The sequence below is a fragment of the Bufo bufo genome, chromosome 3, assembly GCF_905171765.1.
Source record: "Bufo bufo chromosome 3, aBufBuf1.1, whole genome shotgun sequence".
NCBI lineage: Eukaryota > Metazoa > Chordata > Amphibia > Anura > Bufonidae > Bufo > Bufo bufo.
This window is the reverse complement of record NC_053391.1, coordinates 234,104,095-234,130,932: the sequence shown is the minus strand read 5'-3', so window position 1 is coordinate 234,130,932 and position 26,838 is coordinate 234,104,095. Positions and strand designations below refer to the sequence as shown.

Below are 26,838 nucleotides of genomic sequence, written 5' to 3'. Positions count from 1 at the left end.
CAAGGCTGTAATGTAGAAGGTTGTGAGTTTGATTCCAGACAGAAACTTTTCAGAAATAGAGGATAAATTAGATTTAAATACACTGACTCGAGCACACGCTATATTCGGCCGAGCATGCTCGCCCAACACTAGTCAGCGCAGGTCCTGCTGAAAGAAGATAGAAGACACTGCGGCAGCGCGATCAAGTGGATGAGGTGAGTTTTTTATATTTTTTTTAAACCCTAAATTACCAGATTCTTTTGCATTCTATCTTAAGAATGCTATTATTTTCTGCTGTAACCATGTTTTAACGGAAAATAAGAAAGTGAAGTTCGGGTCCCCATTGACTTCAATAGGGTCCAGGTTTGGGGTCAATTTTGGGTCCTGAAGTTTGGCCGAACCCAGCGAACCCGAACTTCCACAGGTTCGCTCATCCCTAGTCAGGACAGGTTGCTTGCGGCCAATTCAAATAGTTCCTGGAGAACCCTTTTAAAGCAGCTATCACAGCTATTATAAAAGGAATACTCCATAGTTACTTAATGTATGGTCAGAAACATTGGTCCACCGTCTAAAAAGTTGCTCTTCCATTCATCATAGTTCTTAGAAGTTGTATAAAACTGAGAGGAAACAAGTGTAACCCAGCAGTAAACACAACAAAAACACCAGTATATTACAACAATCACAGAAATAACTGCAGATTTTACAGTAAAAAGTCTTCGGACCAGCGGCATGACATATAGTATAAATACCCACTATACACTCATCTTCCTTACACAACTACTTGAGTTTCACCAGCAACCTTAAGCTCATACATTTACACACACGCCTTGTAATCTTCTTAAATATACAAACCACACTGGATCAAGTGCCACTGGTCCAGGTCATGTACTCCTGAAACTAATATGACATCGCTGTTACCATATGAACCTATATGAAAGCAAGAACATTGAAACGTGCAGTTTTTTGAATTAACCATTTACAGTGATTAAAAGTTACAAACGTTTGACTTTTGTGTGAAATTTGTTTGGCGCTTGTGTATTCCAACCTTTTTCCACATTCTAAAATTAAAAAATACATTAAAAAGACAAAAAAAAGATTTAGAATGGCACATCATTAAAATATTAAAGGGGTGATGGGGTGGGCTGGCAAAATAATAAAAACTCCTTACCTGTGCCGGCTCTGTCATGTTTCCAGGCTGCAGCCAATGATGTATTGTTTGCAGCGGTGATATTCTGAAGCCAGTCACTGGCCTCAGCAGTGTCCAATGCAAGACCACTGAGGTCAGCGATTGGCTGCACCCAAACAATATGTTACTGGCTGCTGTCTGGAAATATGACACAGCGGCAGTGCTGGATCGGAGCGAGAGCAGGATGGGAAGGTACTTTAAAATTATTTTAACAGACCCCCAATCACTTTGGTAAACTAAAATAACTGTACTCTGACAACCCCGTTAACAAATGTATGAATCAGGTTCAATAAGCAATTTGTGGGAGGACAAGCCAAGCAAACTAGATATTGCAACTACACATTGACCACTTACCTAAATTTACACTGACATAGTAGGAGCTTACCACTCTATGGACACTAAACAAAATCATGAAGTCAAGTACAATGACTGACAGATCCCTTTAATAAAATGTGGCCATGCTCCCGATTATCACTACTAAGTATGGCTGCAGTAGAGTCTAGCTTTACACTAACTAAAGAAATTTCTGGAATATTTGCCCAATTTTAAACGTTACTCCTTGTATAGCTCTGTCGCTTTTTCATATTTTAAAAATGTAACCCCTTTTTGCAGACGACACCCCAGCATCATGCCCATGAGTCACACAAGATCCCAAAATGAAACAAAAAAAAACTGCCAGCAGTGTCTGAAAAAAATCCCCACAATTCTCACCTGTCGCCCCAGCGCCAAGACTATTTTTACATAGCAGCAGTGACAGTGTGCTGTACTTACTGGCATCACCGCAGCTGCCATGTAACAAAGACTGGCAGGGAGCGACGTTGGCATCAGTGCTGGAGCACTCCTTTTGGCGGACAGTCTGTAAATTTACAGACTGCTGGCAATCCTCAATAGGGGACAAAGATGAGAGACTGAACCAAGTGAATGTCAATGTTAAAGTAAAAACATACTGCTGGTGCCTCAGAAGTGTGCTGAATTGATGAATGAGCCCATCCTGCTACCCACTGGTTATACAGCACCTGTCACCATATGAGACCCGTCACCTCCCCTTCAGTCACTTCTCTTCCGTCTCACAGACCTCCTCACATGTCCCTGCCTAGTGCTCTCCCTGGACTACACCTCGGGGTGGAGCTGTAGAGTGTACGCTGCCCAGATGGGACACCTTGCATTGTGCAGTACAAATAAAAAAAAAAATATCACAGACAAGTTTTTGTTCTGCAGGACACTATGAACAGCAGGAAAAGAACTAAACTTTTTTTTTGTTGTGGACAGTCTGCAAATTTACACATGGTTGGCATCCCTGTATCATCTGACTGTATAGTACTGATAATAATCTAAGAACAGGATCCAGAATGTTCCTGCCAAGCAATGATTGCCCACTGCCACCCGAGATCCCGTCATCAGGGAAATGCATTGCAATCTGCAGGCAGCGTGTTATAGAGCAGATGGAGGTTTTGTTTTATGGAAAGAGATACATTGTAACTTGTCCATTGAAATCTCTGCTCTTTCTGTACTTAGGAGTCCAGTGGGCGGTCCCATTCAGTGACTGACAGCTATTTCTGTATGCAGTCACAGAGGAAAGACTGTCTACTACTGACAAGATGGCCTAATGGACTCCTAAGTATATCAAGGGCAAAGATATAAATGTATAATTTACAAGCTTAGCTGAATAATTTCTCATAAAACTATACATCAATCTGCTCAGCTCCTCCTGCTCTATAACACGCTGCTTGCACATTACACTGCATTTTTATGGTGGCAGGATCCCTTTAAATGGTGAATTCTGAAATTCAACTTTCCCAACAGCCCCTAAAATGCCAGATATGTATCAATAACACCAGTTGGCACAAGAATTGTGTTTTCCAGTAAAAGCGATCCTGCTGGTCAAGGTAAAAAAATACATTTAAAAAAAATCACATTACCTTGGTAACAAACAGAAATCCATTACATACCGGTAGTAACCTTCTCTCATCTTTACAGCTGCAGATTCCCAGATGCCTTCTCCACTATCCAAGATCGGATCAGTAGTCCAAGATGCTTCCCGCTTGTCCAGACCTGCTCTTGGATTGGCCAGCAGCACTCATGTGAGCAACGCTGGCCAATCCCAGAGCAGCAGGCAGTGTCTCAGACTACCATATGCAGTTTGCATCAAATAGCCTGAGAAGCAGTATGGCCATCTTGGATGGCAGAAGAGGAGCCGGGAAACTGGTTGATCTGGAGCTGAAAAGAAGGGCAACAGGTTCGCCATTTCAAGTGAATTTATTTTCTTGATCCGGGGGAAAAGGGGGTTGCCACTATACATAGATTTATAATACCCTGACAGACAACTGCATTTACACAGAGCAGAAGACGTTTTCTGTCAGCTAAAGAACAAGCTGGTATACGATGCCATTCATCAAGTCCCACAGCTGGTTCCTGCAGATACTTAGAAATTCCATATCCAAGGTCGTTCTTCAGTCTTCACACACTGGGTGACACTATAGACAGTATACAAGTAGAACCCTTTTAAGCTTTGAAGACGAAAGCGGTGTGTGAGAAAGGTCTCTTGAATGGGAAGAGACATGCCCAGCAGTTATAAACCATGAAACAGACTAAATGGATGAAACAGAAGAACATTCGGCAGACTCTTCAGCCATTTACACAGCGGCAGAGAGAGACTGAAAGGCATCACAACCATTAGTATCAGCTGCTCCCCTGTGGGTGAAAAAAACACTATATTAGCATGTATACATTTCTAATAAAAAAATAATAAACTAACATAAAATAAAAATAATAAAGTACAACTCAAGTCTTGCGCCATCTAGGCTCTACGGGCAACTCTACAGCGAGCAGGGGTTGCTTTCTGCACTGGGTGACAGAGGACCTTAATCCAGGGAGGCCTTATCTGTACATACTGAGGAGTTGTCTAACCTGGTATTATACAGTGTTGTGCCAGAAGCTGGTGTCTGGATGTGAACTGCATATTAAAGGGATTTTTGGGACTTCAAGACAGGTTAATATCTGATTGGTGGAGTCGGATTCCTGGGAAGCGCTGCAGATCAGTCCCAATGAAGTGAATGGGACTGTGCAGCAGTACCAAGAACAGCTGCTATAAAACGATCAGGCCGTAGCACTTGTCCCACCGTTCTCCCATTGATGACCTATGCTGATAATATATCAATATTTAAAGGTCTGCACAACCCCATTAAAGGGAGTCGGTCACCTCCAAAATCAGGTTCAAAGTAAGCATACAACCAGGTCGGGCAGACGGCCCTAAACATACCTGTCTTGTAAGACAGAAGTCCAGTGGGCACCATGTTTAAAGTGCGGACTTCTGCTGCACATGTACGGCAGTGGTTTTTAATCCCATACAGGACTACTCCCAGGCCGTATCACTTGTCTCTCTTCAGAGAGACTCAGTGTATTAGAACTAATGCTAGCTCCGATCTCGCTGTTGCAGCAGGGTATCAGCTGTATGTAACAGTGGACACCTGCTGCTGGTGGCGACGGCTCATCCCTATGCCGTACCTGTATGGCGAGGTGGAAAAGAGCTACTTGGCATGCCGTACATTTATGGCATGGTGTGGGAAGGGGTTAGGATTCCTAGAATGAGCACTGCAATGCTGTTCTTGCCATCAAAACAGAACCTCGACAGAGCAGTAAAAATGCTTTTGTATACAGAGCCCGAGAGGGAGCAGATTTACTGATGAAAAACCAATCACCGCGGACACTTATTTCTAACATGTCATTAATACTGCATTTAGATTTAAAGTAGAAATGTCTCCTCACAAGTTTTTACAATCCTAATGAGGTAATCTCTGAAACAAAAAAAAAAAAAAGATAAAAACGGAATAATACTCACATGTAGGTGGTTTCCAGAGAACGCTGTAGGAAAATAAAAAAAATAAAAATAAAAAAGTGAAAAAAAATATTTTGTACTTTACACGGCCTTGTCTAACTGCCTTCCTGGAAGATAGGAATTCTGCCATATCATCGTCTGGATGAGGTTCTCAATTCTACACCGTACACTTATAGATCTGCGTGACTGAATGTAAGTTATGCAAAATGAGGTAAAACATCATGAAGAGTTACTGCATGTTGATGCTTATAGGCTGGGTTACCGCATAATATTTTTGCTACGCTATAATACATTTGGTCAGGTCAAACCACATATAAAAAGGTGCCTATCCCAGGCATGGATACCCTACTGTATGTTTCCCAACCACATCTCATGAAGCAGGTATGACAGTAAATGATCATTTGTGAGGTGACTCAAGAAAGGACACGGACCTGTTTCAGCGGGCGGTCAGACCCATCAGGGGCCATTCTGAATCTTTCCGTCCCCACTGGATCACGCGGGCGGCTCCCAACACTGTAGTTTCGTGGTCGTCTGACCGTGTCAGAACTGGACAGAGGAGTGAAGCTGTTCCGCCTCATTCGCATAGGTGCTTGATTCACATCAAAGGTGCCCTAAGAAGAAGGTGTAAATCATGAAATACTCATTAGAAGAAAATAAAAAGTATTAACTTGCTGTTAACTGTTAAGAACTGCACGATCAGCAAATCAATTACCAAAGTATTACCAAAGAATAATATGCATATTCAGAAGAGGTTTATAGTTATCGTTCATGCCATGTGCATAGATGATTCTTTGGGGCATGTCAAGAGTTTACTTTTTTTTGTTATTAATTTCATGTCCATTTTTTGCTAAATTTATGACTGGTTGAAAAAAAATAATAATATCTAAACCTGTACAGAACAGAACCTTGTTTATTTCTCTCTCTCTCCTACTAGGTTACCTATCTAAAGCATGATCAACCAATCACGAAAGTTTTTTTTACGTGAAAGTCATGAAAATATTTTGACACAGCTGATATTTAAAGGGAGTCTGTCATCTCAAAAATCACTTCTCAGCTAAGCATAATGCCTTGTAGGGCTGGTTGTTTGGCGCATGTCAAAAAAGAACCGCAGACTGCTCTGCGCATGCGCCGAAGTTTGAACAACTAGCGCAGAATTTCATATTCAGGATGCACAGGAGGCACTCAGTGGTGACCAAAATGGCACGGCCTGCCCATAGTGCACATGAATCATTAGCATAAACAGGTCTGTGCCTCCGTGCTGCAAAAGATAGAACATGTCCTATCTTTCGCGTATCTTGTGGATCACAGACTCATTGAAGTCAGTGGGTCCGCACCGCAATGAGGAGCGCACATAGCTGGTGCCCGTGTTTTACAGGTCTGCGGTTTGCAATATCGGCACAGCCATCCCACGGTTGTATGAATGGAGCCTTAATATGATACACAGGACAATAAAGAATGTGCTCTTGTACTTTCTAACCATAAGGGTTCGGCGACACAAGAATAATGTGATCTCAGTGTGAAAAACAGCCAAGTCGCGGGTGAGTCGCAGCATGTCGCGCACTACTTACATTACAGTCAATGGAGTTAAGGTGACCTGTGACACAAATTCTAAGATGCCTAGATTTTTCGTGGCTGTTGCAGTATGTCACGTTGTGACACCAATGACAAACATTACATGAAATGTCACCCGACACATAACCTTAAAGCTACTGCAACGCTCAAGGTTTGGAACTTACCGCTGGCTTCTCTCGGTGCGTGTCCACTGCATCCACATTTAAGTTGATCATTTCTACTTTACAGCCTTAAATGCAAAACAGAATCCGTTGACATGACTGTGGGATATAATGGAGGTCACCTAAACAATGCAAACTATCTAATGAATGACTACTCACCATAAGCCACTGGTGTCAGCTTCAGTACGGTGTGCAGGGGACAACGGAGGTACGGCAAGTCATCTGCAAGAAGAAAGAAAAGGCCGATTGCAAGCAAATTGTATGGCTGCTGAAGAAACTATTGTACAGTATAGCAATTCATGTCTACAGTAAAGAAACATGTCTTATTTCTAGAGACAGACGACATTATGTATACAATAATCTGCCAAATGAAGGAGCAAACAAGTCAAGAAATGACTCTTCTTTTAAGACCATCCCCCACTCCAAACAGTCACATTAAAATTAAAGAAATCCTCCCAAAAAGGTCACTTTTTTTTTATTGTACAGTCGTGGCCAAAAGTTTTGAGAATTAGATAAATATTGGAAATTGGAAAAGTTGCTGCTTAAGTTTTTATAATAGCAATTTGCGAAACGTACAGTCCTTGTATATTTTGTCGTGGGCAATAGAGAAGAGATGGGAGTCTGCAATTTGGTGATTAACATTATTTTTCCTCGCAGCTGTTGGGAGGTGGAGAGGTGTAAATATCAAATGTACTTTTATGTATGTACGCACTCTTATGGGACCTGTCACGAGAATACTTAGCTGGAATGTGAGGGGAATGGCGGATGCTACGAAGAGACATGGTCTGTTCCGTTACCTATCTAGATATCAGCCGGCAATAATATGCTTGCAAGAAACGCATATGACCAAACAATCTATACATGTCATGCAAAAGCCGTGGCTGGGGTATTCGGTGCATTCCGTCTTCTCCTCGCATTCCAGGGGGGTTAGTATCCTAGTTCATAAGAATATCATATTTGAATGTCTCAGGGAATGTGTGGATGAAGAGGGAAGGTTTATAGGAATGCATTGTGTGGTCCAAGGGATGAGAATGGTGTTGGCGACAATCTATATACCCCCACCATTTTCCTCGGTGCCTTTAAGGAGGCTCATAGAGTTTATGGCAGAATTTTCTGAACTTCCAATGTTGATAGTGGGAGATTTCAATAATGTACTTGACAGTTCGCTTGATAGATGCCAGATCACACCTAGCGGTAGCAATACGGGTGAAACCTCGTTTGCAAGAATACTGAGGGAAGTAGGTCTGATGGATGTATGGAGAGAGACCCACCCCCTGGACAGGAAATACTCGTGTTGCTCCTCGACATATGGCTCCCTGTCGCGTATAGATCTGGGTCTGGTAAATGCTCATATGTTCCCGTTTGTACAGACCTCAGAATATCTTTCTAGGACCCTATCTGACCATTCCTTATTTAGCATCGCCCTTGATATCTCTGTGACAGCCAGGCCGGGGGTTAGATACTGGCGACTTAATGCCTTTTGGTTAAAACTGATGGGTGACCCGTCCGATATGCTTCAATCCCTTAGGGAATATTTTTGTATAAACGAAGGGACTGCGTCTCCGTTAGTCGTCTGGGAAGCGATGAAGGCCTTCCTTAGAGGATCCTTTATTAAAACAGTCAGTCGGATTAAATCTAAATCTAGAGAGCTTGATCGGCAGAAACATGATAACATGAAGCTAGCGGAGGAAGCTTTTGTGTTAAATCCTTCTAGCATAACAAGCAATACCTTGAAGACTAGGCAGGAGGAGTTGAGGTGTCACCTCTTGGAGGTAGCAGAGAGGAAACGACTGTTTTATAAGCAGCAATTTTTTACTGAAGGTGAGAGTGTAGGCCATATGCTCTCGGTTATCGCAAAAGCGCAGCAAGGATCACAATGTATATCTGGCCTGTTAGATGCTGGCGGCATCCTCAGGCGCGATACTGATAGCATTTTGAATATACTGAATAATTTTTATTCCTCTCTGTATGCTTCCAAGGTGACATGCTCGGATGAAGAGATTGACGCCTTTTTGGCCACATTAGATCTTCCTAAGCTTTCCAGGGAAGACAGTATGCGGTTAGAGGAGCCGATTGAGCTAGAAGAATTGAGGGCGGCACTAGCTGCTATGGCTAATGACAAGGCTCCAGGTTTGGAAGTATATAAGTCCTTCGCGGAAGTGTTGCTCCCGGAACTTCTGAAGGTATTCAATTATTCCAGGGAAAGGGGGGAGCTTCCTCCGTCTATGCAGGAGGCGGTAATAGTAGTCATTCCTAAGCCGGACAAGGATCACTCTCTCCCTGACTCATATAGACCGATATCGTTACTCTCCACCGATGTTAAGTTGCTTGCAAAGGTCTTGGCCATGCGTCTGTCTAAAGTGATTCTGTCTATCATACACTCTGACCAGACTGGCTTCATGCCTCAGAAATCAACGTCAATTAATATTAGAAGAGTGTTTGCCAGTATTCAACTTCCAGCTGACAATGTTGGAGATAGGGCTATCCTTTCTTTGGACGCGGCCAAGGCCTTTGACAGCATTGAGTGGCGATTCCTGTGGAGAGTTATGAAGTATATGGGATTTGGAGATGAGTATATATCCTGGGTTCGGGTGCTATACTCTAAACCCAAAGCATGTGTCAGGGTGAATGGAGGGGTGTCCCCCAAGTTCTGTCTGGGCCGGGGTACTAGACAGGGGTGCCCGTTGTCGCCTCTGCTATTTGCAGTTGCGATTGAGCCATTAGCTGCAGCGATTCGTAAGTCAACGGACATTAAGGGGTTTCAATACGGGACAGTTAATAATAAAGTGGCGATGTATGCAGATGACACTTTGCTTTTTCTGGGGGATACTGGTCCATCCTTGGAAGCGGCTATGAAAATCATTGATTGCTTCAGGGACCTGTCGGGTCTGACTATTAACTGGAGTAAGTCGGCGATTATGCTGCTTGACGGGCAAGTACAATCACAGACAGTGCGAGACAGAAGTATTCCATGTGTAGCGACCTTTAAGTATTTGGGTATCCATATATCCCCGAGAATCCGAGACTTTGGGCGCCTTAACTTTGACCCGCTGGTTATTAAATTTCGTAATAAAACTAAGGCATGGTGTAAACTATACCTGTCAGTGGCGGGAAGAGCTAACCTCATTAAAATGGTGTTGATGCCTCAGCTACTTTATGTTCTACATAACTCCCCGGTCTGGCTGTCAAAGTCCAAATTTGTTCCAATCAATGCTATCTTCAGGGAGCTCATATGGCGTAAGGGGCAACCGAGAATTAAGCTTGAAACGTTACAATATCCTAAAACAGAAGGGGGCCTTGCAGTGCCAAACCCCCGGGTGTACTTCCTGGCTGCGCAATGCCAACATTTCAAGGGGTGGATGGAACTGGAGTCGAGTGAGATGTCGTGTCAGTTGTTTAAACATTGCTTGTCCTCTAATGACCTAATGCTGATCCTTGAGACTAGGGGGACTGGAAAGAGTGGTCCGATGGGCGATTTGGGACACTTGATGCAGTCCGTATGGAATAAGGTCAAGCTCCTGAGGGGGGTTTTCGGCAATACTGAATACACTCCACTGTGGGACAACCCCGTGCTGCCGGAATTCCTCTCCTTGTCTGAGTTTGGGGCATGGAAAAGAAAGGGTATTCTGAGGTTGAGCCACCTTTTGGAGGAAAGGAAGTTCATGTCATTTACCAGATTTCAGGAGAAGTATGAACTGCCTAGAACTCACTTTTATAAGTACCTTCAGGTGAGACATGCATACAACGCCACATTTAAAGGTACGAATGAGGTGGCAGGGAGAGATGCTGCACTGCACCAGATTTTGTCTAGAGGGGCGAGGAGAGGTATGATATCCTGTATATATAAGCTATTGCTTGATAAGTTTCTAGTGTCCCATCCACTGGTGGCTAAAAGTAAATGGGAAAAAGATGTTGGCAAATTAACTGATGACCAATGGTCTGATATACTGGAGGCGATACCTCTCTCTTCCCTGAGTGAAGGACGTAAACTCTCGCAGCTGTTTATTGTCCATAGAGTCTACAAAACTCAGTTTTTTTTGTTCCGTATAGGGTTCAGGCCCACGGATGAATGTCCAAGATGCTCTGTGGTTTCTGCAGATTTGTTGCATATGATGTGGACGTGCGAGAGGTTAGGGAGATACTGGGAGTTGGTACGTCAGACAATACAGGATGTTTACAAGGTACGAGTACCCTCTGACCCTAAAGTGTGTGTGTTGGGATATGTCTCTGAACTGGCCACAGGTCAGGTACATAAAATAGCTATAGGTAGAATGTTATATGTTGCTAGAAAGTTAATCGCTCTGCATTGGATACAGACAGCGCCGCCAATCCTAGGCGAATTCCTAAGCGCGGTTGACACGATGCTGAGTTATGAACGGATGGTATATCAGAAGCGTGGATGCCCAGCGAAATTTGGAAAATTATGGGATTTATGGCTGTCGTTTCGACGTCTGAATGGAAATGTTTAAAAATGTGCCTTTGTACTTTGCAGGTTAGGGAGGGAGGGGGGGGGGGGGGTCGGTTGGGTACTTAATTACTACACATAGGCTGATATCCTTTTTGTTTTTAGCCTTATGGACAGTATATTTCTATGTCATCCTTGTTTACAATGTGTTAAAATGTGTATTTACACTGTAAAATGTTTAATAAAAAAGATCTGATTCAAAAAAAATAATAGCAATTTGCATATACTCCAGAATGTTATGAAGAGTGATCAGATGAATTGCCTAGTCCTTCTTTGCCATGAAAATTAACTTAATCCCAAAAAAAACTTTCCACTGCATTTCATTGCTGTCATTAAAGGACCTGCTGAGATCATTTCAGTAATCGTATTGTTAACTCAGGTGAGAATGTTGACGAGCACAAGGCTGGAGATCATTATGTCAGTCTGATTGGGGTAAAATGGCAGACTTGACATGTTAAAAGGAGGGTGATGCTTGAAATCATTGTTCTTCCATTGTTAACCATGGTGACCTGCAAAGAAACGCGTGCAGCCATCATTGCGTTGCATAAAAATGGCTTCACAGGCAAGGATATTGTGGCTGCTAAGATTGCACCTCAATCAACAATTTATAGGATCATCAAGAACTTCAAGGAAAGAGGTTCAATTCTTGTTAAGAAGGCTTCAGGGCGTCCAAGAAAGTCCAGCAAGCGCCAGGATCGTCTCCTAAAGAGGATTCAGCTGCGGGATCGGAGTGCCACCAGTGCAGAGCTTGCTCAGGAATGGCAGCAGGCAGGTGTGAGCGCATCTGCACGCACAGTGAGGCGAAGACTTTTGGAAGATGGCCTGGTGTCAAAAAGGGCAGCAAAGAAGCCACTTCTCTCCAAAAAAAACATCAGGGACAGATTGATCTTCTGCAGAAAGTATGGTGAATGGACTGCTGAGGACTGGGGCAAAGTCATATTCTCCGATGAAGCCTCTTTCCGATTGTTTGGGGCATCTGGAAAAAGGCTTGTCCGGAGAAGAAAAGGTGAGCGCTACCATCAGTCCTGTGTCATGCCAACAGTAAAGCATCTTGATACCATTCATGTATGGGGTTGCTTCTCATCCAAGGGAGTGGGCTCACTCACAATTTTGCCCAAAAACACAGCCATGAATAAAGAATGGTACCAAAACACCCTCCAACAGCAACTTCTTCCAACAATCCAACAACAGTTTGGTGAAGAACAATGCATTTTCCAGCACGATGGAGCACCGTGCCATAAGGCAAAAGTGATAACTAAGTGGCTCGGGGACCAAAACGTTGACATTTTGGGTCCATGGCCTGGAAACTCCCCAGATCTTAATCCCATTGAGAACTTGTGGTCAATCCTCAAGAGGCGGGTGGACAAACAAAAACCCACTAATTCTGACAAACTCCAAGAAGTGATTATGAAAGAATGGGTTGCTATCAGTCAGGAATTGGCCCAGAAGTTGATTGAGAGCATGCCCAGTCGAATTGCAGAGGTCCTGAAAAAAAAGGGCCAACACTGCAAATACTGACTCTTTGCATAAATGTCATGTAATTGTCGATAAAAGCCTTTGAAACGTATGAAGTGCGTGTAATTATATTTCACTACATCACAGAAACAACTGAAACAAAGATCTAAAAGCAGTTTAGCAGCAAACTTTGTGAAAACTAATATTTGTGTCATTCTCAAAACTTTTGGCCACGACTGTAGATTTTGACTTTATATCTGAATATAGTTAATGCATTTTAACCCCTTCGTGACACAGTCAACCCTTTCAGTAGATTATTTTTTTTTCCTTTCTGAAACCATAGCAGTTTTATTTTTCCATCCACATAGCTGTATGAGGGCTTGTTTTTTGCGGGACAAGTTGTACTTTCTCATGGCATCAATTTATATTGCATACAATGTAGTGGGAAGCTGGGAAAAAATTCCAAATGGGTGGAATTAGGAAAAAAACGAATTCTGCCACAGTTATGTTTTTTTTTTTGTGATTCTTGTGCTGTACAACTGGAATGTTATCTTCATTCTCTGGGTCAGTATGATTACAACGATACTACATTTATACAGCTTTTCTTGTGTTTTAATCCTTAAATTATTATTTTTTTAAAGTTGCATTTTTTTCTTTTTATTCACCATATTCTGCGCCCCATAACTTTTTTATAGTTACATCTACAGAGTTTTGTTTTTACCCTATATACATTTATATTTTAATAGTACGTGTATTTTGTGATTTTTTTTTTTATTATGAGAAAACTGAGGCAATTTGAATTTTTATTTTTTTTACTTTCACCCTAAATGAATATAATAAGAAATCATTAGCTTGCTTCTGCAACACACACAGATTTGCTATCTTGTTAGGGAGCCCTGCCACCTGCAGGGTTCCATAGGTACTACAGCTCTAAAAGCCCTGGTTTCTTCAGAGAGACCCAGGAGACCAGTATCCCGGTTTTCAAGTCACAGATGCCATGGTCATAATCGTAGACATTGGCCACGGGTGTCTGCTGTTCGAAACATCAGTCAGTCGGCGGTTAAGGTGTTCCCACGGCTCCAGAGCGGGTGACATCTTTAAAGAGACGGCTTCTGGCGTACATGTGTGATTGAGGTTTCCTCTGTGTTCCAGCAGTCATTACTTTAGTTTTTCTTCAATTTAGGCTACTTTCACACTGGCGTTTCTGGGTCAACTTGTGAGATCCGTTTCAGGGCTCTCACAAGCGGCCCAAAACGGATAAGTTCAGCCCCAATGCATTCTGAATGGATAAGGATCCGTTCAGAATGCATCAATTTGGCTGCGTTTGGTCTCCATTGCGTTTTTTAGAAGGTCACTAAAACGCAGCTTGCAGCGTTTTGGTGACCGTCTGACTATGCGAAGCCAAACGGATTCGTCCTGACTTGCAATGTAAGTCAATGGGGACGGATCCGTTTTTTCACTGACACAATATGGTGCAATTGAAAACGGATCCGTTGCCAATTGACTTTCAATGTAAGTCAAGACGGGTCAGTTTTGAGTACAATATGTGACGAGAACACAATGTCAGAATTACTTGGATGTGCAAAACCTTTACGAAGTTATTCTCTGCTAAAGTGACACATGTTAGAGTTCCAAAATCTGCCTTGGTCATTAAGGCCCAAACAGGCTTGGTCACTAAGGGGTTAAAGGGGTATTCCAATCTTGGATAATTATGGCATATCTATGCAGGTCAGGTCCCACCCCTGCAATTTGCCTACTAGTCTAAAAATCATTTGACTTTGCGCCCTTCATATTCTATACAACCTGCAATGCACGTTGTGAATTTTGTTGGACGTATACAAGTATTCTGCCAACTGTAGCCCAGAGTAAAGCCTCATGCACACGACAGTTGTTTTTTGCGTCCGCAAATTGTGCATCCGCTAAAGAAAACGGATGTGGCATCCGTTTTTTTTGGAAGATCCGTTTTTTTTCACAGATCCCTTGTAATAAATGTCTATCCTTGTCCGCAAATGTGAAAAAAGTAGGACATGTACTATTTTTTTTGCTGAAGGGAAACACGGACAACGGACACTGAACACAAACGGATGAACTATCAGCATTTTTGGGCTGACCCATTGAAATGAAAGGGTCCCCATCCTATCCGCAAAAATAAAACGGAACGGAGGCCGAGAAAAACAACTGTCGTGTGCGTGAAGCCTAATAGCTTTTACTCCTTACCTGCATTTTTATCCAGGAAGAAAGCCAAAAGACACCTCATGACAGCTTGGTGACAAACGACCAGGATGTTCCCCTGACGTTCCAATTCCATTATGACAGGTTCCAGGCGCTGAACTAGATCTTGATAGGACTGGAGACAATGTTACAATATATTAGCAAACTACCAAATCAAGGCAACAAAAAGCTGTCATTAAAATCTCCACCACTGGAGCTTCTTAAGACAACGGCATATATGGCAATTCCGTAGTTAACATGTTTGCTTCAGCAGCAGGAGTAAACTCGGTCTACAAGCCGACAACTAGAAATGTATTTGCCGACAAAAGGCAGATTCACAACAGACCATGGGGGGAAATTATCTGGAGGGTAATATGGGATGTTGGTTTTGCTTTACTCTGTGTTGGACTACTTTACACCAAATTTATCAAAAGGCATCGGTAGCATCTTTAGGACACTGTCTAGAAATGCTACTCCATGTTTTTTTAACTCCACCACGCCTACTGGAGTGAGTTAAAAAAAAATATATATTGCAGTGGTGAATCTGGAGTGAAACTAATTAACACAGCTAAAACATGCCCACTTTCCCAATCTGGTGTGAATGGTTTCAATTTTTGGCAAACAAGACCACCCCATCCCCAAAAAACAAAAACAAAAAGGGTTCTTCTAGCAGACACCCGCGGCTCATGTCCGCAACCGGCAGTAATGCCGATCGCGGACATTTAACCCCTCAGATGCTGTGGTCAATCCTGACCACGGCATCTGAGCGTGCTGAAACCGAAGGTGCGCACTTTCGGTTATGCTTCAGCTCCCCCGTGTGGCGTTCGGAGGAGCCGGAGCGTGTATGCAGCAGCCCCTCTCTTTATGAATGACCGGAGGCTGCTGCATAGTATTTCCTATGAAGCCCTTGCCTGTAATAGGGTTCCATAGGAAACTAGTAAAATCATCATAGATTCCAATGCTAGTGCATTGGAGTCTATAATAATAGCAATCAGAAGATTGATTGTTATAGTTTCCTATGGGAACTAGGGATCGACCGATTATCGGAGTTACCGATATTATCGGCAGATATTCATGATTTTTAAAGTTATCAGTATCGGCATCTAACCTTGCCGATATGCCGATGATGCGTCCAGCGCGCTATCACAGAACATGAGCGCGCTGCTCTCAGTGCGCTCATGTTCCCTCAGCAGCACAGGGGAGAAGGAGTCACTCTCTCCCTCCCCCTGTGCCGCGCTGCCAATGAGGAGAGACGGGAGGAGGAGGGGCAGGCGCACTGTGCCACCAATGATAATTAACATCTAATACAAATACAGGAGGCGGTGCCAGCCTATATGACAGGAAGCTGCGATCAGCGGCAGTTAACCCCTCAGGTGCCACACCTGAGGGGTTAACTGCTGACGCTGATCGCAGCTCCCTGTCAGAAACAGGGTGCCGGCTATGTGATTCTGCGTCGACACTCCCGCCTCCTGTATTAAACGTTAATTATGATTGGTGGCAGCCAGGATGCTACTGAAGCCCTGGCTGCCATGGTAAGCTCCCTGTGTGAAGTTCTATTCACCCTAATAGAGCTCTATTAGGGTGAATAGGACAAGGGATTAAAAGATCCCAAGTTCTTGCCCCTAAGTGGGGAAATAGTTATTAAATAAAAAAAATTTAAAAAAAAGTAAAAAAAAAAAAATCCAAAATATTAAGTATAAATCACCCCGTTTCCCAATTTTACATATAAAATATGAAACTGTCACGTGCCTGCACCGCCTACTTCATTCATAAAGTAGGCGGCGCAGGCACTTGACGTCAGTGAGTTATGGCCGGCCGCCCGCCTGCCCTGCTCTGCCTGTGAGTGAGCGGCGGGGCCGGAGTACAGTGACCGCACCGGCCCCGCTGCATTTGCATGACACCGGCCCCTCCCACAGGTTTAGCTCCGGTATATTAGGGCATCTGTGGATGCCACTATTATGGGGTGGGGGATATGTGGATAGCACTGTTATGGGATGGGGGGGGGATCTGTGGGTGACACATATATAGCAGTGCCATCCACAGATCCACCCCCCATAACAGTGCCATCCACAGATCACCCCCCCATAACAGTGCCATCCACAGATAACCCCCCCATAACAGTGCCATCCACAGATCTCCCCCCCCCCATAACAGTGCCACCCACAGATCCCCCCCATAACAGTGCCACCCACAGATCCCCCCCCCATAACAGTGCCACCCACAGATCCCCCCCATAACAGTGCCATCCACAGATCCCCCCCTATAACAGTGCCATCCACAGATCCCCCCCTATAACAGTGCCATCCACAGATCCCCCCCTATAACAGTGCCATCCACAGATCCCCCCCTATAACAGTGCCATCCACAGATCCCCCCCTATAACAGTGCTATCCACAGATCACCCCCCCCCATAACAGTGCCACCCACAGATCCCCCCTATAACAGTGCCACCCACAGATCCCCCCCCTATAACAGTGCCATCCACAGATCCCCCATAGTAGTGTCATGCACAGACCACCATTAGTTCAAAACCCACCAAAAGCACACCTTTTGGTTAAAAATATATTTTTTCTTATTTTCCTCCTCAAAAACCTAGGTGCGTCTTATGGGCCGGTGCGTCTTATAGGGCAAAAAATACGGTAAATGGTGGCATGGAAAGTACAACTTGTCCAGCAAAAAACAAGCCCTCATATGGCTATGTGAACAGACAAATAATAAAGTTATGGCTCTGGGAAGGCAGGGAGCGCAAAACGAAAAACTCCGGGCCTTAAGGGGTTTTCCAGTTTCCAGTATCAATATCAGATTGACGGTGGTCCAACTCCTTCTCTTTACTGTTTACCTGCTCGCCATCGATATTGCAGCGGCAAGCAGGTGTAGGTAAAGCTCGAATTAAATGGGATGGAGCAGTTACACTCTGTGCCATTGAAGTGAATGCGAAGGAGCAGTTACACTCTGTGCCATTGAAGTGAATGCGAAGGAGCAGTTACACTCTGTGCCATTGAAGTGAATGGGATGGAGAAGCTGTAATTCCATCTCCTCACCAATGCAATGTAAACCGCGAGCAGGTATATAGCGCAGAGAGCGCAGTGCTCACAGGATTGAGCTGAACAAATGGATTACCTGGAGTCGGACCCCCACCGATCTGATATTGATGACCTATCCTGAGGATAGGTCATCAATTTTGGAAACCGGACAACCTTTTTAATACAGCAGGTTATTTTGAGAATGGTCCCATAATGAAAACATATTAGGAAATCTCTATATGCAATAGGTGAATGTATTCTCTAGGTTTTCAGAATTTTAAAAACTGTTGAAAAGCAAGAAAGGTGTTCAAATAACAGAGGTTCTAAGTGTGTCTAGAAAAGAGGGAATGGCTAAGAGGAGCCATTAAAGAAGAATCCAATGTGCCCAATGGGTTGCATCACATATACAGTATATGACATTTTTTAACTGTTGGTTTCATTTTGTACTCTACTGCATTTCTAATTCAATATTCAAAGTACAGGTTCACCTTAAAGGGGTTATCCAACCCCTAAAATGCCTCCCCAGACACCCGGGCCCCTCACAGAGGTTGCACTCATCTGGCTCTCCGGCACCCGCAGCACCTCTGACGCCGACCGCTCTTTCGGGTGACGCTAGGGAGGCCCGGGAGTACGGGGAGGCATTAGTGTTGGATAACATCTTTAAATGTGTAAAAGGAGATGTTCTTATGTTGGAGAGCAGCATTTACAGAAATGTCTGCTTCTAGTATAGGAACTGCAGACGGTCAGCAGAACACGGGCCTCCACCACAGCACATCTAGATTAGTCCTGCTCATAAAGGAAGACCGATCACAGAATGGCTTCACATGCAGTTCTCTAACAAACAAGCGGTCTTCATCTTTTGCTTTAGGCCGTTAAAATGACAGTACAAATGCGTAAAGAGATTCATAAAGCTCACCTCTCCTCCTGGGTAGCGATAGAGATATTTATCCTGATCTCTCAGAGAAAACTCTTCTGGGTATTTTTCCTTAATCTCCTTATAAGTCATCTCCTCACAAACCCCCTAACAATAAAAAAGGAAAAATAAAGAAGAGCAGATGCTCGGAGATCTAACATACACAGCACACACAGAAGAGGTGCTCATGCTCCCCGATCTCTCTGGAGCACACCCTCGTATGCAGCAGCACTCTTCAACTGCTTCCTCCTAAACAGACTTCTATAGGCCGCATGGTTGTCTCTCAAGATGGATTTTAGCAGTGAATTAATGAGGCTGCTCTTTACCATCGATAAGTAATCAATATCTGATTTGCGGGGGTCAGAGACCCTGCATGCCCACTAGTCAGCTGTTTCAGATTAGCTCTGGCACTGAAACTACACAGCTCAGTCCAATGTGCAGGGGACAGAGCTGGTAACTAGCATTGCTCCCATTCACGTCAATGGGAGTAGCGCTGCAGTAACCAGTTCCGCCCACTAAACAATGGACTGAGCTGTGTAGTTCCAATACTGGAGCTACTGTGAAATACTTGATCGGTGGGGGAACAGGGTGTTAGCAGATATTGATGGCTTATACTGAGTAGTGGACAAGCCCTTTAAGATTTCCCCCTTGTACTACTGATTTATGCAATTTTCCCCCCTTGTACGACTGATTTATGCAAAGTTTTTTTAGACGATAGACACCATGGAAGCCATCCACAAACTAACATGTTCGCAAATACTTTCATGATATGATAAGGACACCTAAAATATTAAAACAGTGGGCCAGACAAGAAGAAAGCTTAGTCAATCCTTGCCTCTCCTCTAATCAATGCTATAAGAACATACAATGCATTCAGAAAGTCTTCAGACCCTTTCATTTTTATTTTATTTTTTATGCTGTGGCCTTGTGCTAAAATAAAAATGAAATCAAATTTTCCCCATCAATCTGCTCCCAATTACCCATAATGAGAAAATGAAAACAGAATTTTAGAAATTTTATTTATTAACCTTAAAAAAAGAAAAACTAAAATTTCTCATGGACATAACCATTCAGACCCTTTACAGGATTTGGAAAGACACACCCGTCTATATAAGGTCTCACACCTGACAGGGCATATCAGAAACCAAGCCATGAGAAGAAATGAACTGCCTGCAGAGCTCAGAGACAGGATTGTGTGGCGCTTCAGTTCTGGATACGGGTACAAACGTTTTTTTGCTGCACTGAAAGTTCCAAAGAGCACAGCAGCCTCCACTGTTCTTAAAAGTTTGGAACAAGCAGGCCTCTTCCTAGAGCTGGCCGCACACCAAACTAAGTAATCAGGGAGAAGGACCTTGGTAACAGAGGTGACCAAAAACAAAATGGTCACTCTGGCTGAGCTCCAGAGATCCTGTGTGCAGAAACTTCTAGAAGATCAATCATCACTGCAGCACTCCACCAATCTGGGCTTTATGGGAGACTGGCCAAAAAGAAGCCTCTCCTCATTAAAAGACACATGAAAGTCTCTGGAGAGATCTGAAAATAGCTGCCAGTCAATAGAACCCATCCAACCTGACAGAGCTTGAGATGATCTGCAGAGAAGAATAGGATAAAACCTGCAAATCTAGATGCGCAAACCTTGTGGCATCATAACCAAGAAGACTGGAGGCTGTAATCGCTGCTAAAGGTGCTTCAACCAAGTACTGAGTAGAGGGTCTGAATACACATGCAGGCAGTACTTGAAAGGGCCATCTTTGACAAAAGCATTAAAAAAAGGTGTCTGGTTTTCACAAACCTAACAATCCACTTACAGCATCAATCTCATTCAGAATCTTCCACTGCTCATAAGCCACCCCAAGGGCTTCTGCTGTCTGAATTGTTCTCTTCAGTTGACTGGTCCACACCTTCAGGTCCACAATTTCCTGCTGTTCAATAAACTTTCGGAGTTCCTTGGCAAACTACATGAATAAGATATACTCCAGTAAGATGCATTTCCAGATCAGCACTAGAGCAATTCCATACACAAGGTATTTTCATCCAAATGTCAGCTGTGGTGTCCGCACTGTGGTTCTTATTTGCAGACAACAAAGAACTTTGGTTATCCTTCTAACATAAGTATATTGTACGTGTACTTACTTGTTTTCCTCGTGCCGAGAGGCCGGAGTCTCCTCCAATCCTCCCAGCTAGATTACATTCACTTTCGCCATGTCGGCACAGGTAGATGGTCCGAGGCTGTACATGAATGTTCATGAGGTAGTAGACAATTTTACTTTGTATGTAGTCCTGCACCTTGTTGACCAGGAATCTCTGTCCCACATTGATAACCTTTATAAGAGAATGGTCCCTATAGGGGAAAAAAATTAAAATCGGTTTCATATTTATATAGTCATAAAAAAGGTTCAGCACATAACAAAGAAGTAGACGGTGCCCGACAAACTGCTGAACACAACTCTCCACCTTCATGGTTCGGTTTCCACCTGTATATTGACAGATCCACACCTGCAACCAATAACACAAGGCAAACAAGAAACGGTGTAGAACCATCTGGCTCTGAATCAGGAATGACCCAGTTTTACACTGGCACAGAAACTGCAGTGAAAGGAGAGGACCGAAAGCATGTGATATAGATAAGGTGAGAGTTACATAATAATGGCAAGGACACGTTCAGGTGAAGTGCAACAACAAAGTCTTTACTAACTACTGCTAAAAAGGTAGAACGGCCTCAAAACAGTCTTCTCTGAGAGTTACGGTTCTTGAACATTACACAACTATGGTACAGGTGTAGACAGCCCAAGCTTCAGATGACAACTGGCTCTCCTTCCTTATAACAGTCTGATACAGGGGTGCATCTTAACATGGGCAGACGAGCAGCTTCTCATACAGTTTGTGGGGAGGCTCTGTGGCAACTCTACCCGCTGCTCCAAACCGCTCTCTGTCTGTTTGTCCACCTGCAGTCACCCGTTTGCAGCCTCTAAACTTGCTAAGTCACTTTCCAGATTCAGCCTGTCCACCACACAGGAACACATTCTACTTGCTGGTGAATACCCAACTCCCATGGGTGGATAAGGCATGAGCAGTAAGAGGGGCTGTCCAGCTTTGGGACATTTTTTTTAAAACTGGTAGCTTCAATATGTTGTATTTGTATAAAAAAATATTAAAAATCATGCTCACCTGCTCCCTGCCACTCTGGCTCCTTTCAGCAGTCTTCTGGTCTTCACCCTTTAGACTTCCAGACAGATGAGGTCAAGCGCACTGCTGCAGCCAATGACTGTCCTCAGTGGCGATGGGTCCCCAAGCAGTGACGTGCTGCTTTGGGAAACATCATGTCACTGTTGGGTCACTTACTACTTAGGGACTTGTCACTGCATAGGCCAGCCTTTGACTGAGGTGGCACACTTGACCCAATTCATCCAGGTGTTAACATGACTGAATCCAGAATACTGCTGAAAGGAGCTGGAACAGAGAGACAGGTATTATGTTATTAGGATTTACAAACAAGCATCAAGGCAGTAAGAGATGCTGCAACTAACACGTGTTTTACTGTCCCCACTGGATTCAGATCTACACTATAATATCTTCCATGCTGCTGTATACAAAATATACTGTAGTGACGGGGAGCAGAATTTCCTCTAGTTCCTGTGTGCAGTGTATGGAACACATCATAGAAGCTAGTCTCAACCCCATTACCCTAGGGGCTGCCGAAAATGAAAGACAGAATATGCAGAGGGGGAAATTGCTGAAAAAAATGAAAGATACAAGTGATATTAATTGTCAGATATAGTATCATTCTTCCTGTACACACCACTGCTTATTTTGGAACGTCATATGAAATTACAGTTACACTTTAATGACAGCTCAAAACATGGCAGCACTACTTACAAATGCGTCTGAGCCAGGTCTTGTTTAAAGCTGATAGTGTAAGCTTTACAACAAGGCAAGGATCACAGTGCTTTTCATTAGACAGCTGTTAGAAACAGGACCCAGCGACAGCTGCATATACCTGCTGTTCTCACCCCTGAGCAGATAACCAAGGCCCCTTTCACACGGAGGCGAGAATTCGGCGCGGGTGCAATGCGTGAGGTGAACGCATTGCACCCGCACTGAGTCTGGACCCATTCACTTCAATGGGGCTGTTCAGATGAGCAGTGATTTTCACGCATCACTTGTGTGTTGCGTGAAAATCGCAGCATGTTCTATATTCTGCGTTTTTCACGCAACGCAGGCCCCATAGAAATGAATGGGGATGCGTGAAAATCGCAAGCATCTGCGGATGCAATGCGATTTTCACGCATGGTTGCTAAGGAGACGAGGGATGAGTTACCCGGGACCCCATTTACTTTATTATTTTCCATTATAACATGGTTATAATGGAAAATAATAGCATTCTTTAATTCAGAATGCTTAGTAAAAAGGTCCATTGTGGGGTTAAAAATAAAAAAAATATGTAACTCACATCATCCACTTGATCGCGCAGCCAGGCTTGTCTTCTTTCTTCTTCTTCTAGCAGGACCTGGCTGGAAAAGGACCTTCGGTGATGTCAGCGCAGGTCCTGCTGAATGAAGATTTCTATACTCATTCAGCAGGACCTGCGCTGACGCGGTGAGTGCGATTACGTCAAAGGTCCTTTTAGAGGTCCGGAAAGAAGAAGCAAGAAGAGGATGTCGGCTGCGCGATCAATTAGAACAGGTAAGTTAATTTTTTAACACCTCAATCTACATTTTTACTAAGCATTATGTATTAAGAATGCTATTATTTTCCAGTATAACCATGTTATAAGGGAAAATAATAAAATATACAGAACACCGAACCCAAACCCAAACTTCAGTGAAGAAGTCCAGGTTCGGGTCTGGGTACCACAGTCAGTTTTTTATCACGCGCGTGCAAAATGCATTACACCCGCGCGATAAAAACTGAACATCGGAACGCAATCGCAGTCAAGACTGACTGCAATTGCGTACCTACTCGCATCATTTTCCCTGATCGCAGACGCAACGCATCCGGACCTAATCCGGACAGGCCCGTCTGCAAGGGGCCTAAAGGTTTCATCTCCATTCATCTTCATTTATGGCATCTAGCAATCCTGGACTTGTTTTAAAGCTGCAACTGTCAGATTTAGAACAAGACTTGGCTTATAGCTATAGTTCTACAGCCTGAGATATTAAAGGAGCCTCCTCATCAGCCAGCTGTGCTTTAAGCTGCCATGGAGGAGGAGAGGGGGGTCCAGTGGGGATGTGCTGACAGGATGCACATGCATTTACTGAAACATTTTTTAGTAGGCGTTTTGCATTTTTTATAGAAGCATTACTTATTTCCCAAGCCTGAAATGCTACACAGAGACATGGTTCTTTGGCGTGTTGGTTTTATTTTTAGGAGGTATGGTATATAGCTTTCTGCTTGGTTTACACTGTTACCGACAAATATGAACTAAGCAGTGTTTATGAAAAATTACACTTTGGTGCAAAAAACTACACAAAGGTGTCTGTGTGTATAAAGTGCTGAGTTGCATTTAGACTGTGTTGGGTATCTAGTTTCAGAAAATATGTGGACATGAGAGGGGTAGTATGATTTTTTATAGTTTGTAATTTTGGTTTTATTTGTACATGTCAGAACTGCATACATTGTCCTGCCTACCAGAGGTGTAAAATGTCCAAAAACCCCTGGTAAAATAATGTTTGCAATTTTTTTATTTTATTATTTCGGTGATACATGGGGCTTTATTTGTATATAATTTTTTTTAACTGAAACAATTAAGAGAATGGAGCGCTTGCAGGAGCACCACGACCCCTGCCAATAAAAAGTTGATCGTCGGGGAGTCAGACCCCTACTAATATCATACAGATGGCCTATCCTAAGGCTATGCTATCAATATTGTATAGTCCCCAGAATCCCCTTAAATTGTGCTTCAATAGATATGCCATAAATGCATCACATGTGACTAACCCTTTAAGCATTTTAAATGATCACATAATGTAGGAAAAAAACTTAAGTGCAAGTAATATTATCAGCCCCTATAGGCATACAATACTCTGAAGTACTGATCATGGGGGACTATGTCCGGTTTAGTGTTCTGTCAGCTCTTTTCCGGTTGCTGTGGTAGTTAGCCAGAAATACCTGACAGCTTGCAGCGAGAGATCACAGATCCAGCATTTCTGCCTTTATACTAATATTTGACTTTCTATTACCCTTGTACCTGTTTCTTGGCAACACACAAGTCGTTTTATGGTAAGAAAAGCCTTTCTGTTTTTCACAGGTTACATCTAGTAGTGGATTTACTCCAATGTATGACCAGTATACCTGCGTGTTAAATCCCAAATTATGTTACACATAATGCTGCATATTTTCCTCTTACTTGTCATAAGCATCTGGGTCCAGTGGCTCGTAAGTAACCTTATAGCATTCAATCCTCTTAAGGAAGTCATCCATGACATTCTCACGATGTCTTTCAGGATAGTCAGGACTAGACACTTTCACGTCCTGGAATTAAACCGATAGTAACATTAATATATTTCAGGTATTCTTATTCATAGAACACATTTTCTGTATTTGCTAGGATGGTGAACAACCATGTGGCTCCTAGTACAATTCAGAGCGAAGTGCTGTGAGAAAAACCTTAAAAAAAGGCACTACACTTTTTGCTTATATACTGCAGCAAAAACGATTATTAATTATTTTTTTTTGAAGTTCTTGTGTATGCCTTTTATATACCCGTTTTAGTTGATGTGCCATTTATGGTTTGCCTGCCAAGGCGATTTTTTTCTTCTCCTCCGATACAGTTCCTAATGCAGCCTACATTTCCCATTATAATAATAAAAATAAAAATAAATGTAACGCACAAGAGTAACTACTGCCCCAAGAGGTGCTTTCAGCCGGGTGGACTCACCCTGTCCACTCCCAGAGACAGTAAAAATGTAATAAGAAGAACTGGGCACTCTCAGGATATCTGGACCAATTGAAATTTAATAGCATATAATAAAATAGCAATGAACAACAGTATATATTGGCGGTGATGATAAACACTAAAAATCAATATATATAACACACAACATGCATTAATACCCTGGAAAATAGAGATCTAAAATGTAATAAAATTCGAGGAATAAAATGGAATACTCGATAATAAAATATTCGTATGGGAAAGTCACTCAGTTAATGGTAGCGATAAACAGTATCCTCTAATATTGTCCAATTCGATTAAATAGACCGGGATATCCAAAAGATTCTACAGTCCCAATACGCGATCAAATGAACAAACTTTAAGCGGCGTCCCGCTTATGACATCCACCAGTAGCGTCCCACTGGACTAGGAGTCATACGAATTAAAGTAGCTGGGTAAAATCGAACGGTCTTACCGTCTCCCTTGATAGGTCAATGAAGGAAATAATGTAGTCCTCTAAGTAAGTGGACCGATAGTTCGTCAAATTCGCACGCTGGCAATTGTTTGCCACATGTATTCAGGCCTTCTCCATGGACTCAGGCCTTACAGGTTATATTCCACATAAGCCATTCGTGTGACAGACGATTCCTTCTTAGCGATAATCCAGTCAGTTCTCCAGCTTCCCAAGTGGTCCAAATTTCTGGGGTCCTGTCTAGGCCTTCCATTAAGTATTCCATTTTATTCCTCGAATTTTATTACATTTAAGATCTCTATTTTCCAGTTGTTTTACATGATATTACTGCATGTTGTGTGTTATATATATAGATTTTTTGTGTTTATCATCACCGCCAAAATATACTGTTGTTCATTGCTATTTTATTATATGCTATTAAATTTCAATTGGTCCAGATATCCTGAGAGTGCCCAGTTATTCTTATTACATTTCCCATTATACCTCTGGCTTTGCAGAGACAGCGCAGGCAGTGTCTTATCACACTGCACTTGCAATGATCTGACATCTATCCAAGTGCAGCAAGTGACAGATCACACATAGAAGTTTTATGTCTCAATTCACACTCTAGAGTCTCAGTGTATTCTATGTAATGCAGCTCCAGTCTTTTCCCCTACCTGCTGCATGTGTCAGCATTAACAAGCAGTAGACAGGGG

The 26,838-nt window shown here is 43.1% G+C and overlaps 1 protein-coding gene across 2 annotated transcripts in view; it reads right to left on the bottom strand.

Annotated features, from left to right (window-relative positions):
- Positions 1 to 1,114: 1,114 nt before the first annotated feature.
- Positions 1,115 to 26,838, bottom strand: part of PFKFB2 (6-phosphofructo-2-kinase/fructose-2,6-biphosphatase 2) — a 58,983-nt gene continuing 33,259 nt past the window's right edge. For both annotated transcript variants that reach the window (XM_040424040.1, XM_040424041.1), the window contains 10 exons: positions 25,147 to 25,271; positions 20,934 to 21,141; positions 20,609 to 20,755; positions 18,804 to 18,908; positions 14,871 to 15,000; positions 6,893 to 6,955; positions 6,737 to 6,801; positions 5,432 to 5,611; positions 5,004 to 5,026; positions 1,115 to 3,856 (listed from right to left, as the gene is read on the bottom strand). In XM_040424040.1, coding sequence (XP_040279974.1) covers positions 3,799 to 3,856; positions 5,004 to 5,026; positions 5,432 to 5,611; positions 6,737 to 6,801; positions 6,893 to 6,955; positions 14,871 to 15,000; positions 18,804 to 18,908; positions 20,609 to 20,755; positions 20,934 to 21,141; positions 25,147 to 25,271 — 1,104 coding nt within the window. In that variant the 3' untranslated portion in view covers positions 1,115 to 3,798. The remainder of the gene's footprint in view (positions 3,857 to 5,003; positions 5,027 to 5,431; positions 5,612 to 6,736; positions 6,802 to 6,892; positions 6,956 to 14,870; positions 15,001 to 18,803; positions 18,909 to 20,608; positions 20,756 to 20,933; positions 21,142 to 25,146; positions 25,272 to 26,838) is intronic.